The 14,997-nt window shown below is 37.9% G+C and overlaps 1 protein-coding gene across 1 annotated transcript in view; it reads right to left on the bottom strand.

Moving 5' to 3' along the window:
* Window positions 1–14,997, bottom strand: part of LOC138853455 (uncharacterized) — a 42,285-nt gene that overhangs the window by 27,241 nt on the left and 47 nt on the right. The window contains exons 1-4 of the mRNA XM_070090140.1: window positions 14,980–14,997; window positions 5,804–5,822; window positions 4,603–4,718; window positions 2,127–2,297 (exon numbers count right to left, since the gene is read on the bottom strand). The exon at window positions 14,980–14,997 is cut by the window's right edge and continues 47 nt beyond it. Coding sequence (XP_069946241.1) covers window positions 2,127–2,297; window positions 4,603–4,718; window positions 5,804–5,822; window positions 14,980–14,997 — 324 coding nt within the window. The remainder of the gene's footprint in view (window positions 1–2,126; window positions 2,298–4,602; window positions 4,719–5,803; window positions 5,823–14,979) is intronic.

Consider the following 14,997-nt stretch of genomic DNA (forward strand, 5'->3'; position numbering starts at 1 on the left):
ACTGTATTTACATTGAAGCATATGAGTGAACAGTATTTAGATAAAGGCAGGAAAGTTTTCATTGCATATATGGATTTAGAAAAGGCATATGATAGGGTGGATAGGAGAGCAATGTGGCATGTTGCAAGTGTATAGAATAGGTAGTAAGTTACTAAATGCTGTAAAGAGTTTTTATGAGGATAGTGAGGCTCACACTCCAACAGCTTGTCAAGTCCCAAAAACCACTTATCTCCACTCACCCCTATCTAACATGCTCACATATACATGCTGTATGGCCAAACCCCTTGCACACAAAACCTTTTTTACCCCCTCCCTCCATCCTTTCCTAGGATGGCCCCTACCCCTCCTTCCTTCCACTACAGATTTGTACACCCTACAGGTCATCATATTTAAATCCATCCTCTCTATATGATAAAGCCACCTCAACAATCCCTCCTCAGCTCTCTGAATAATACTTTTAGTAACTCCACACCTCCTCCTAATTTGCACACTATGAGTTCTCTGTATAATATTTACACCACATATTGTCCTTAAACATGACATCTACACTGCCTCCAGCCTCCTCCTTGCTGCAACATTCACAACCCATGCTTCACATCCATATAAGAGTGTTGGTACCATTATACTCTCATACATTCCCTTCTTTGTCTCCATTGATAACATTCTTTGTCTCCACAGATACCTCAATGCACCACCCATCCTTTTTTTCTTTATCAATTCTATGATTTATCTCATCCTTCATAAACCCATCTGTCGACAAGTCTACTCCCAAATATCTGAACACACTCACTTCTTCCATACTCCCTCCCTCCAGTCTTATATCCAATTTTTCTCTAACTCATTTGATATCCTCATCACATTACTCTTCTAGGTAGTAGGTTGGTAGATAGCAACCACCCAGGGAGGTACTACCGTCCTGCCAAGTGAGTGTAAAACGAAAGCCTGTAATTGTTTTACATGATGGTAGGATTGCTGGTGTCCTTTTTTCTGTCTCATGAACATGCAAGATTTCAGGTACGTCTTGCTACTTCTACTTACACTTAGGTCACACTACACATACATGTACAAGCACATATATACACACCCCTCTGGGTTTTCTTCTATTTTCTTTCTAGTTCTTATTCTTGTTTATTTCCTCTTATCTCCATGGGGAAGTGGAACAGAATTCTTCCTCCGTAAGCCATGCGTGTTGTAAGAGGCAACTAGAATGCCGGGAGCAAGGGGCTAGTAACCTCTTCTCCTGTATATATTACTAAATGTAAAAGGAGAAACTTTCGTTTTTCCTTTTGGGCCACCCCGCCTCGGTGGGATACGGCCGGTGTGTTGAAAGAAAGAAAGAAAGATCACATTACTCTTCTAGGTAGTAGGTTGGTAGATAGCAACCACCCAGGGAGGTACTACCATCCTGCCAAGTGAGTGTAAAACAAAAGCCTGTAACTGTTTTACATGATGGTAGGGCTGCTGGTGTCTTTTCTCTGTCTCATAAATATGCAAGATTTCATGTACATCTTGCTACTTCTACTTACACTTAGGTCACACTACACATGCATGTACAAACATATATATACACACCCCTCTGGGTTTTCTTCTATTTTCTTACTAGTTCTTGTTCTTGTTTATTTCCTCTTATCTCCATGGAGAAGTGGAACAGAATTCTTCCTTTGTAAGCCATGCATGTCATAAGAGGTGACTAAAATGCAGAGAGCAAGGGGGCTAGTAACTCCTTCTCCTGTATACATTACTAAAGTTAAAAGAAAAACTTTTGCTTTTCTTTTTGGGCCACACTGTCTTGGTGGGATATGACTGGTTTGTTGAAAGATGATCACCTTACTCTTATCTATGTTCATTTTCAACTTTCTTCATTTACACACCCTCCCAAACTCATCCACTTACCTATGAAACAAAACTAGCATGGTCAGGCTACACATCATTCTCTTCCATTACAGAATTTAAAAAAAAAAAAGCTATTTACCAATGCTTTCTAACTTCATCTTTTTCTATATTACTATCAGACAAGCAAAGTTGTCTACAAAGATTGAATGCAGTCAACATTTCTTCCAGAATATCTTATACTGTACAATATTACATTGACAATGTTTATATGGCAATAATGAGCAAAAACTTACCGAAAGCCATCAGCTATAGGTTTGTCTGGTTTATGTTTGCGTGTAGTGATAGCTGAACAAGTTTCCACTCTCGTAGGGCACTTGTATTTGTTGACCACTTGCTCTACACTGAGAGATTCTACCAGGTCAATTTCATCCAAGGCACCATCAACATCTTGCTTGTTGGCAAGTCTGAAACGAAACAGTTTACCATAAAACTCAAGCCTCCTCATTCACCTCGACTACACATGGCTTATAGAATACATAAACTTTGTGGAAGTTTCAATACATATTATTGCTATACAACAGGAATTACAAAGATATGAATAATTAAAATCAGTTTACTGATGTGCTAAACTTTGTATGAGAAATGTTAGTACACTGCAGTCAGAGGTAGACTGGTTATACAGGAATCTGGGCAATGCCTGGTGGGCCATTGGGCTGGGTAAAAAAGTAAAAAAAAGCTGAAATTTTTTTACAAAAAAACTGAAGTCAAAGCCACTGCACAAAGACTGAAACGAAAATGGAATGCTTCTTAGCTGAGCAGTGACAGCACACCTCTGGCCCTCAGCAGTTAATGAACCGACCTGCTAGATGGCAGTTGCCCAGGATGGCTTTAAGACCCAGTCCCCTTCTGATTACAGTGATTGTTCGATTATCAGAATTATCTGGTTGAGACTTGGCTGGAAACACTATCTCATTAGACAACTCTCAATGTTACATTTTTCCTAGTTTGATTAAATGCTACTGAGTATTGTATTTTCACACCATATATAAGTGCATTTTATAAAAAATAGGTTTCATTTATCAGCAATTCTTGGCACACACTGCTTTATCTATTAAAGTAATCCTTGATACACACAGCATTTGTCATGAGTTCTTGACACACAGCATTCATGTCATCAGTTCTTGAAACACACAGCTTGTCATTAGTCCTTGATACACACAACTTCTATGTCATCAGTCTTTGACATAAATTAAACTCCATCCCTTTAATAATTTAATTTTCTAAATCTAAAGAGAATAAGTGAGTACTTTTGTGATAAGAATTCCATTTCTGAATAATTAGATAACAGATTTTTATGTCATGCATTTAATACCAAAGCAAAAAGCACTGTGCTAGTATAAACTATCTTCCTTACACTGAGCTACACAGATACCTATAACCCTTTTTATGATCACAGTCTTAGCTTGCTGACACAGCTTAAGCAATAATAGCATTATGATAATTTTTTTTTTTTTTGGTTACCTTATAGGAACTTACAACACTTTATTCATATGTAATGATAATTTATCTTTTCTCGTCATGCCACCATTCAGAAGCTATTTCTTATCTTTATTATTTTTGTTATTTGTTATAACACTGAGGCAGGGTGACCCAAAAAGGAAGAAACACTTTCATCATCACTCACTCCATCAGTTTTGCCAGAGGCGTGCTGACACTACAGTTGGTACACCTTATATTTTTTTCCTTTTTGTATGAAAAATATTCTTACCTTATTTCATCTATTAAAAATATAAAAATACTGTATCAACTCATCAAAACATTCCTACAATTATACATCATACTACAGTACAGAATATGTTCTTGTACAGAAGATATTAACACCATGGAAAAAAAAGATTGATCCACTGGTACAAAATAACAACTTTTGGGTCTGCCTTCAGCAGATGCAAAAAAGTTAATGCTCTGTTTGTCCCAAATAGTAATTCATAAGAGTGGTAACTTTTGGTTAACTGGTTACGTAAATTTTACATATTTAGTGAACATTTGATAAAGTGATCATAATCTAACTCTCACAATTCATGCCAACAGCATTGTAAAGTAATTGCCTATGGGGTATCTGGCATCTCCCAGAATGCTGCCATTAGGCCTATAAAAATGAATAACAAGGGTTACTTGCTCTCTCTCTCACTTGATTCCAGCAGTTACAGTAACAAGGTTTAGTACTTGTTTGTTGCTCATTAGACATGTTTTGTGGCCAAAATTGCTTGGTTAGGCTAGGGTACTTCTATGATGATACAGCAGTCCCAAGGGTTGTGTTGAGCTACTGTGGTTAAACCCATTTTGTGGCCCATAGGTGTTTTATGTCAATAGTTTCTGACAAGCTTAGGGTTGCATGTTATCTCTTGTGTGTTGTTGGACCTGCAGCACCAGTGGTAGACTTTGAGAAAAATATCTGGCTTCAGGTCAGCTGAGGTTTCAGTGCCTGAAGTGTAATTTCTGTGTCTGTTTGCATTATGTGATCAGAACAGGCCTCATTAACCTTTGTAAAATGTAGAATCCAAAAAATGTATCAGGGACTAGCAAATGACTTGCTACTACTCTTATCTTATAGAGTAACAACTTTTCAGCAAATAATGCACAATATGCCACTTAGGTTTCCTAATGGAAAACAAATAAATGGTAATAATTAAAGTTAACATGCAAAAAAAAAATTGCCATTTTTTTTATTCACTACATCCAGCATGGCAAATTATTTTAATGATAACTCACACAAGAACTGGCTTTCCTGATATTTTCTTATCTGCCAGGAGGCTAAACAAGACATCCCGACATTCCCGCACTCTTGCTGCATCACTTGAATCGACCACAAAAATGACACCATGTACCTGAAAAGTTCAATGTAGAGTACAATATGAATAAAACTTGGTGAAACAGCAGTAATAATCTGATTTGATTAATGAAAATCTGAGTTTAGAATTCAGCAGGTTAACCCTTTGAGATAAGCTGTGAGTGGTAAATTTGGGCCTAGATATGAGAGAATGCATCTATGTGGTAAGTGTGCACCATGTAAAACAAATCCTGCAGCACGCAGTGCATAATGAGAAAAAAAACGCGACTATTTTTGGGGGATTAAAACACCGACTTTGCGGTGTATTTTCGTATGGTTTTTACAGTTATATTTGTGGTTTTCATTTGATAGAATGGAAGATATATTACAGAAATAGAGATGATTCTGATTGGTTTTAGTACTGAAAATAGCTTGAAATTGAGCTCAAAGTAGCAGAAATGTTCAACAGTAAACAAATTGCATCACACGTCCAATACACATCAACTGGTGACTCTAATTTATGTTCACGAATGCACTGATATTATTTATACAATCATTACAATTTTGCATAACAGTAAATCTTCTATTTTTTTTGGTGTGAATAAAAATTCTTTATGTAAATAAAAAATCAAAATGGAATTCATCTGTAAAGCTTGGAAACATAACTAATAAACAGAGGAAATATTATTTTAGTGCCAGGAATGTTTGCATTGTTTATTCTAGACCCTATTTTGAAATTGGAATATTTTGAACTTTGTGTGAATTTGGCAAAATTACCAATTTCTTATCACTTTATTGGGTATCTGAAATAGTTGAATGGGCAGTTTCTTGTGATAAATCAATAAAATAAAAGTAATACAAGTGAAATAGCTAAGAATTTGGTCAACTGGAATAACATTATTGGCCTAAAATAGGAGTCAAAGTGGGCAAAATCACTGATGTGTAAATATCACTGATGCAGTAAAATTCGCACTAGTGTATTTTCATCATTTTTCCATCAAATTTCATATCCACTGTCCTCTCATTCCCTCCAACTGAATAATTATCCAATACTGTGTGTACATACAACTGACTGCAATTCTCCCATGCCTTTGCCTGCCTTAAATATAACTTTGTTAGACTCAAGCACATTCAAAAACTTACCATATCTAATGATGTGAACCTGACAATTATGCCATAAACAGATAACAGGATTTTTTTTAAACAAGCTGGCCATCTCTCACAAAGGCAGGTTGACCCAAAAAAGAATCACTTTAACCATCATTTACATTATCACTGTCATGTCAGAGATGAGCAGACACAAAAGTTTAACTGTTCCTCTAAATAGCAAAATCCGTACCCCCTCCTTTACAGTGCAAGCATTGTACTTCCCACCTCCAGGACTCAAGTCCAGCTAACTGGTTTCCCTGAATCCCTTCACAAGATATTACCTTGCTCACACTCCAACAGCTCGCCAATGTCCAAAAAACATTTTTCTCCATTTATTCCTATTTAACACACACACACATGCCTGCCATATGTCTAAGCCCCTTGAAGGATTATTATTATTATATTCCGGAAAGAATTAAATCCATTAAGAATCAATGAGAGAAATGGCAGACGAAGAGGCTGAGGTGCTCAGATAAGACATCAACAGACAGAAGGGTAAAGGAGAAAAGGGTTACAATTTGTGTAGTAAATCAGTGTCAGTTAAGAAATATGGGAATCTTAATTAAAAGTGAAGCTGGAAGACAGATGGTAAGCATATTATGGAGACAAAGAAAGGTATTAAAAAAAATGGCAATGAATAGGACAATGAATCAAGAAATGTTGGACTATCAGAACTACCAGACAATTCTTGCAGTGGTGCTAGCAATTCTCCAAGAGATGACTGTGTGCGAGTCTAGCGACACCAATATCCAGGCATACCTAAGACTGATTTTAAGTGTTTATCCTCCCAGCCTGGTCTGAGGCCAGACTTCCTTGTTGGCTCCATACTCAACCAGGCTGTTGCTGCTAATGATTCCTAAGCCTAGCAAGTAGGTTGGGATCAAATTTGCTTGAGAACTTCTACTTTTATTCTGACAAAATATTTTATGTTTGTTAGTATAATGCCAAAGAAACATAAACCACAAATGTTGACAGTGTTCTCCGGTTGTGTATATTTCCCCCCACATCTCTTACTCCAATATATTATGTTACTGTATAGACTGAAGGCCTACTCATCAGCTGTCTCCCACAGAGGTAGGGTGACCCAAAAAAGAAAGAAACACTTTCACCATCATTCACACATAATCAATGTCTTTGCAGAGGTGCTCAGATACGACAGTTCAGATGTCACTCCAAACAGCCAATGTCAAAAACCCCTCCTTTAAAGTACAGGCATTGTATATCCTACCTCCAGGAATCAAGCCTGGCTAACTGGTTGCCATGAATCCCTTCACAAAATATTACCCTGCTCACATTCCAACAGCTTATGTCCGAAAAACCATTTGTCTCCATTTACTCATATCTAGCATGCTCACACAAAATGTGTGAGCATGTTAGATATGAGCATTTTTTTTTTTAACACATTGGCAGTTTCCCACTAAGGGCAGGGTGACCCAAAAAAAGAAAGAAAAACCCAAAAGGAAAGAAAGAAACTTTCATCATCACTCAACACTTTCAGCATCACTCATACATAGTCAATGTCTTTGCAAAGGCGCCCAGATATGACAGTTTAGATGTCCCTCCAAACTGCTAATATCCCAAACCCCTCCTTTAAAGTGCAGGCATTGTACTTCCCATTTCCAGGACTCTAGTCCGAGTAACACATATATACTTATATACAGTGGACCCTCGCCTAACGATATTAATCCGTTCCTGAGAGCTCAACGTTAGGCGAAATTATCGTTAGCCGAATTAATTTTCCCCATAAGAAATAATGGAAATAAAATTAATCCGTTCCTGACACCCCAAAGTATGAAAAAAAAAAATTTTTACCACATGAAATATTAATTTTAATACACACAAACTGAAGAAGACATGTACAATTACATGACACTTACCTTTATTAAAGATCTGGTGATGATTGATGGGATGGGAGGAGGGGAGTGTGTGGATGGTGTTAATGTTTAGCAGGGGAATCCTATTCCATTAGGACTTGGTGTCAAGTCTTTTCCCGGGGCTACTTCCCTTCTTCTTTTAACCCTTTGACTGTTGCGGCCGCATATATACGTCTTACAAGGTACCGTGTTAGACGTATATATGCTCATAAATTCTAGCGGCTTCAAATCAAGAAGGAGAAAGCTGGTAGGCCCACATGTGAGAGAATGGGTCTGTGTGGTCAGTGTGCACCACATAAAAAAAATCCTGGAGCACGCAGTGCATAATGAGAAAAAAAACTCCAACAGTTTTTTTAATTAAAATGCCGACTTTGTGGTCTATTTTCGTATAGTATTTATGGTTGTATTCTCGTTTTCTTGGTCTCATTTGATAGAATGGAAAACATATTATAGAAAAACAGATGATTTTGATTGATTCTACTATAAAAAACCTGGAAATGGAGCTCAAAGTAGGGGAAATGTTTGATTTTTGCCGATGTTCAAAAGTAAACTAATGACATCATTGTCCAATAAATGTCCAACTAGCCATTCTAATATGCAGTCATGAATGGGTTGATGTTATTTATACAATTATTACAGTATTGGAGTAGTCTGCATAATGGTAAATTTTCTATTTTTTTGTTTGAATAAAAATTCAAAATAGAAAGCAAGAGTAATATCAGAGGGGCCTGGAGACATGACTGATGAACAAAGAAAATGTTATTTTAGAGCCAGGAATGTCTGCATTGTTCATTCTGGACCTTATTTTGAAATTATCATATTTTTTAATTTTTGTGAAATTGGCCAAATTGCAAATTTCTGACCACGTTATTAGGTATTTGAAATTGGTAAATGGGCAGTTTCTTGTACTCAATCGATAGAAAAAATGGAGTTCTAAAGAAATAGCTATGAGTTTGGTCGACTGAAACAAAGGAATTAGCAGAAAATAGGGCTCAAAGTGGGCGAAATCACCGATTTGTAAATATCGCCAAGGTCGCTAACTTTGCGAGAGCGTAATTCCATCAGTTTTCCATCAAATTACTATTTTTTGGTGTCATTACAATCGGGAAAAGATTCTCTATCATTTCATAAGAAAAAATAATTTTTTTTTTTTTTTTTTTAAATTTTGCGACACCAGGAGACACCTCAGTATTGGGGGTTGCGACAGTCAAGGGGTTAATGCCACTAGGACCAGCTTGAGAGTCACCAGACCTCTGTCGCACAACATATCTGTCCATAGAGCTCTGTATCTCCCGTTCCTTTAAGATTTGTCTAAAATGGGCCATAACATTGTCATTGTAATAGTCACCAGCACGGCTTGCAATAGCTGTGTTAGGGTGATTTTCATCCATAAAGGTTTGCAGTTCAACCCGCTTTGCACACATTTCCTTAATCTTTGAAGTAGGCACAATGGATTCCACAACTGGCACAGGCTTCTCAGGGTTAGCCCCAAACTCTTCGAAATCTTTCTTAATTTCCATACTAATTCTCACCCTTTTTATCAAAGGATTGGCACTAGAAGCTTTCTTGGGGCCCATGGTGACTTATTTTGCAGGTGCAATCACTAAAAACGCTGTGATAATATGAAATGTTCCGATTGTATGTTTGGATGCGACCGGAGTGGCTGGCTTGTAAACACTGGCACCCATGGGACAAGTGAGGCGCGCTCAGGCCACACGTGGACACGTCTTGAATGGAACGAATTGCATTGGGCGAGTTTTTTAGCGCTAGCCGAGGCAAAATTTTTGCTTTAAAATGTATCGCTAGGCGGATTTAACGTTATGCGATGCGTTCGTTAGGTGAGGATCCACTGTAATCATATTTTTGTCCAACCTATTTCTAAAGTTGCAAGGGTTCAGATTCATTGAAACTATTGGCAGATTGTTTTGCTTATCACAACTCTATTGCCAAACCAGTATTTTCCCATTTCTTCTCTAAATCTACTGTAAATTTAAGTAATTTAACCCTTAAACTGTCCAAACGTAGATCTACGTTCACGTGCGTAGCGCTCCGACCTTGATTTTCCCCATTTGAGTGCATGTAAAAAAATTGCAGATCTACGTTCGGAGCCTGCCGCATGTAAATGTATATCTACGTTTGGACAGTTTAAGGGTTAAATCCATTATTTTGAGTTCTTTTTTGGTTCAAGAGAGTGGGTACAGGGCTCTCAATTTACTTTTTTTATAAGATTCCTTAAACAGAGGATTAATTTTGTCATTCTTCTTTGTATGTTCTCTAATACATTCATATTCATTCTGATATACAAAGACCAAAACTGTGCTGAATAATATAAGTAAGGCCTTACTAATGATGTTGAGAACTCTAGTATAATTTCTACACACCTGTTACTTATACTTCATATAAATCCAAGTAGTCAGTCAGCCTCATTACATATGCCTAAGTGCAACTATCAGATTTATGTTTACTATGCCTCCCAAGTCTTTTTTATATTCTGTATGGTCAGGTTCCTTATGTAGTTCTTTAGTGTGAGGGGAGTTACATTCATTCCTGGGGATTAGGACTTTGCACTTTTCTACAATAAACTGCATTTGCTACTCTTCAGATGATGACAATAATTTGTCCCAATCTTCCTAAAGTTCAATGCTACCTTCTATAACAAAATCTTGTGGCAATTTTATCCTCAACACCTAGCTAAGCTTTCCTACTCTCATGCCTGTCAATCATTCACATAAAAAAAACTCTATTTTTATTCACAGACAAAAATTATTGCTGTTTTGTCAATACAATTTAATTTATCAACCAAAGACAGGAAGTTATGAAAAAATTAAAGAAATTAAACATAGTCTATCAATGTAGGTTTGCAAATTATATGTGCATTTCTCACAATTGGTTTGCAGCAAATTTCTTGAATAAAACTACTTAAATCTGGTTAGATTAGGTTAGGTTTAATTAGGCTAGATTTTCCACCCTCAATAATAAATAACCCAATATAATACTGTGAGTATGGAGGAGGTGAATGTATTAAGATATTTGGGAGTGGACGTGTCAGCGGATGGGTCTATGAAAGATGAGGTGAATCATAGAATTGATGAGGGGAAAAGGGTGAGTGGTACACTTAGGAGTTTGTGGAGACAAAGAACTTTGTCCTTGGAGGCAAAGAGGGGAATGTATGAGAGTATAGTTTTACCAACGCTCTTATATGGGTGTGAAGCATGGGTGATGAATGTTGCAGCGAGGAGAAGGCTGGAGGCAGTGGAGATGTCATGTCTGAGGGCAATGTGTGGTGTGAATATAATGCAGAGAATTCGTAGTTTGGAAGTTAGGAGAAGGTGCGGGATTACCAAAACTGTTGTCCAGAGGGCCGAGGAAGGGTTGTTGAGGTGGTTCGGACATGTAGAGAGAATGGAGCGAAACAGAATGACTTCAAGAGTGTATCAGTCTGTAGTGGAAGGAAGGCGGGGTAGGGGTCGGCCTAGGAAAGGTTGGAGGGAGGGGGTAAAGGAGGTTTTGTGTGCGAGGGGCTTGGACTTCCAGCAGGCATGCGTGAGCGTGTTTGATAGGAGTGAATGGAGACGAATGGTTTTTAATACTTGATGTGCTGTTGGAGTGTGAGCAAAGTAACATTTATGAAGGGGTTCAGGGAAACCGGCAGGCCGGACTTGAGTCCTGGAGATGGGAAGTACAGTGCCTGCACTCTGAAGGAGGGGTGTTAATGTTGCAGTTTAAAAACTGTAGTGTAAAGCACCCTTCTGGCAAGACAGTGATGGAGTGAATGATGGTGAAAGTTTTTCTTTTTCGGGCCACCCTGCCTTGGTGGGAATCGGCCAGTGTGATAATAAATAAATAAATAATACTGTGAAACATCAGGATAACCTTGAATTCAAAATCCATTGTACTGAAATGCAACGGACACAATCTGTTGTATGGGAAGCATATGGGACATGCATACTACTTTTAATGGACAAAATCTTGATGCAGTGGATTAGGTCCATTGTATGGGTGTTATGCAGGGTTCTGCATGACATTGTAAAGTATATACAGTCATAACAGTATGAATGTTTACCTGGAGTTTATCTGGAGAGAGTTCCGGGGGTCAACGCCCCCGCGGCCCGGTCTGTGACCAGGCCTCCTGGTGGATCAGAGCCTGATCAACCAGGCTGTTGCTGCTGGCTGCACGCAAACCAACGTACGAGCCACAGCCCGGCTGATCAGGAACTGACTTTAGGTGCTTGTCCAGTGCCAGCTTGAAGACTGCCAGGGGTCTGTTGGTAATCCCCCTTATGTGTGCTGGGAGGCAGCTGAACAGTCTCGGGCCCCTGACACTTATTGTATGGTCTCTTAACGTGCTAGTGACACCCCTGCTTTTCACTGGGGGGATGGTGCATCATCTGCCAAGTCTTTTGCTTTCGTAGTGAGTGATTTTCGTGTGCAAGTTCGGTACTAGTCCCTCTAGGATTTTCCAGGTGTATATAATCATGTATCTCTCCCTCCTGCATTCCAGGGAATACAGGTTTAGGAACCTCAAGCGCTCCCAGTAATTGAGGTGTTTTATCTCCGTTATGCGCGCCGTGAAAGTTCTCTGTACATTTTCTAGGTCGGCAATTTCACCTGCCTTGAAAGGTGCTGTTAGTGTGCAGCAATATTCCAGCCTAGATAGAACAAGTGACCTGAAGAGTGTCATCATGGGCTTGGCCTCCCTAGTTTTGAAGGTTCTCATTATCCATCCTGTCATTTTTCTAGCAGATGCGATTGATACAATGTTATGGTCCTTGAAGGTGAGATCCTCCGACATAATCACTCCCAGGTCTTTGACGTTGGTGTTTCGCTCTATTTTGTGGCCAGAATTTGTTTTGTACTCTGATATACAGTCATAACAGTATGAATGTTATAATTGCAAAGCATAATTTTATAATTCATAATGTGCTTTTGGGGGGTACTGTAAAGTAGGTTAAACTATAATTATAAAGAAATCCTGCTAGGGATTTATTTTCCAACTGTGTTTGGGTATGCGGGGTAAGCGTGGCTTGGGGCATTCAGGTGGAGTCAGCATGGCTTGGAGGCTGGCGTCAGACATGCTGTGTATTTAAGCTAAATTTGTAGTTGTGTACTCCTTTTGTTTAGCTAACTCAAGCCATAGGCTCTTTATGGTTTACCTGTATGCTCACCTAGGCTCTGACATGGTCAGGGTGCTGTGGGATGAGTGAGGAAATAAGAAATGGGGTTGGTATTGGAGTAGTGACGACCTGGCGCTGACTAGGCCTAGTGGTTATGGTTGCTGGACCGCCAGCCTCCTACAAAGTCGCTGTTTTAATCAAAAATCATGGTCTCAGTTTATTTTCTCTCATTATACACTGTGTGCTGCAGGATTTGTTTTATGTGGTGCACACATATCACATAGATGTATTCCCTCATATCTAGACCCAAATTTACCGCTCACAGCTTATCAGAGTGAGCTGAGCTCATGGCGTAGATCTATGGTTTGGACCCTGAACATAAAGCCGTAGATCTACTGCATGGAGCCTAAAAGGGTTAAGAGGAGGGGCAATGCTTGTAGCTCAGCAGCACATAGCCACTAACATAAATAGTACAACACTTCCAGTTTTGTTGTTGCACTTTTCCATGGGATCATATTTTATGACAGTTTCTCACAAACTGTAAATCTTATCCTGAAGTGTTTCCTGGTGTCGCAAAAAAAAAAAAAAAAAAAATCTTATGAAATGATAGAGAATCTTTTCCTGATTGTAATGGCAATAAAACAACGAAAGTTGATGAAAAACTGACGGAATTATGCTCTTGCAAAGTTAGCGACATAGGCAATATTTACGAATCGGCAATTTTGCCCACTTTGAGCCCTATTTTCGGCTAATTCCATTGTTCCAGTCGACCAAACTCGTAGCTATTTCTTTAGAACTCCATTTTTTCTATCGATTGAGTACAAGAAACTGTCCATTTACTGATTTCAACTACCCAATAACGTGGTCAGAAATTTGCAATTTGGCCAATTTCACGAAAATTAAAAAATATAACAATTTCAAAATAGGGTTCAGAATGAACAATGCAGACATTCCTGGCTCTAAAATAACATTTTCTTTGTTCATCAGTCACATCTCCAGGCCCCTCTGATATTACTCTTGCTTTCTATTTTGAATTTTTATTCAAACAAAAAATAGAAGATTTACTGTTATGCAGACTACTGCAATATTGTAATAATTGTATAAATAATGTCAACCCATTCATGACTGCATATTAGAATAGCTACCTGGACATTTATTGGAAAATGACATCATTTGTTTACTTTTGAACATCGGCAAAAATCAAACATTTCCCCTACTTTGAGCTCCATTTCAAGGTTCTTTTCATAGTAAAACCAATCAAAATCACCTCTATTTCTATAATACATTTTCCATTCTATCAAATGAGATCAAGAAAACGAGAATACAACCATAAATGCTATATGAAAATAGACCACAAAGTCGGCATTTTTAATTAAAAAAAAAAAAGTCGGAGATATTTTTTTCTCATTATGCACTGCGTGCTGCAAGATTTTTATTATATGGTGCACACTGACCACACAGACCCATTCTCTCACATGTGGGCCTACCAGTTTTCTCCTGCTTGATTTGAAGCCACTAGAATTTGTATGTATATATACGTCAAAAACGGTGGCTCGTAAGACGTGTATATACGACCAAAACAGTCAAAGGGTTAATAAACAATTATATACCATATGCATGCACTGTGAGCCTAAATTTTATTTTATAATTTAAAATTCTCATAAAATAAAAAAGGCCTTGTAAATACTGTATACATAAGCACTTCAACATAATAGTTGGGTAAAATAAAGGAACTAACACTACAGATTTAACTGAAACTGAATATGACCATCATTCACTTCAAAATAAAAGAGGTGTACTGAATTTCCATTATTCCTTAGAGATAGTTTCTCTCTGTACGAAGAGACCTGTATATGATCAGGTTCTGCTCCAGAGTATACAAACCCAAAATTTAAAATATAACATGGACATGACATTGGTATTTCTCTTCATGGTACTGAGAGTGTACCCTCAGCATATATTACAGTGCCATGCATGAAAGAATGTAAATGCTTATACGTATATATAATTTGTAAATCAAATGAAATAAAGTATGAAGTAATCAGTGCTTATTATTTATGAAGAATATATCATTGTATGAAAACATTTAAGAACCATCTTATAATTTATATTTTATTCAATATCAAAAACCTGTGTGTCTACCCAAGAGAACAAGACATCTCGTCATATTACTGAAATTTACCTTTCCAGTTTCTCTTCC

Source organism: Cherax quadricarinatus, chromosome 30, assembly GCF_038502225.1.
Source record: "Cherax quadricarinatus isolate ZL_2023a chromosome 30, ASM3850222v1, whole genome shotgun sequence".
Taxonomy (NCBI): Eukaryota; Metazoa; Arthropoda; class Malacostraca; order Decapoda; family Parastacidae; genus Cherax; species Cherax quadricarinatus.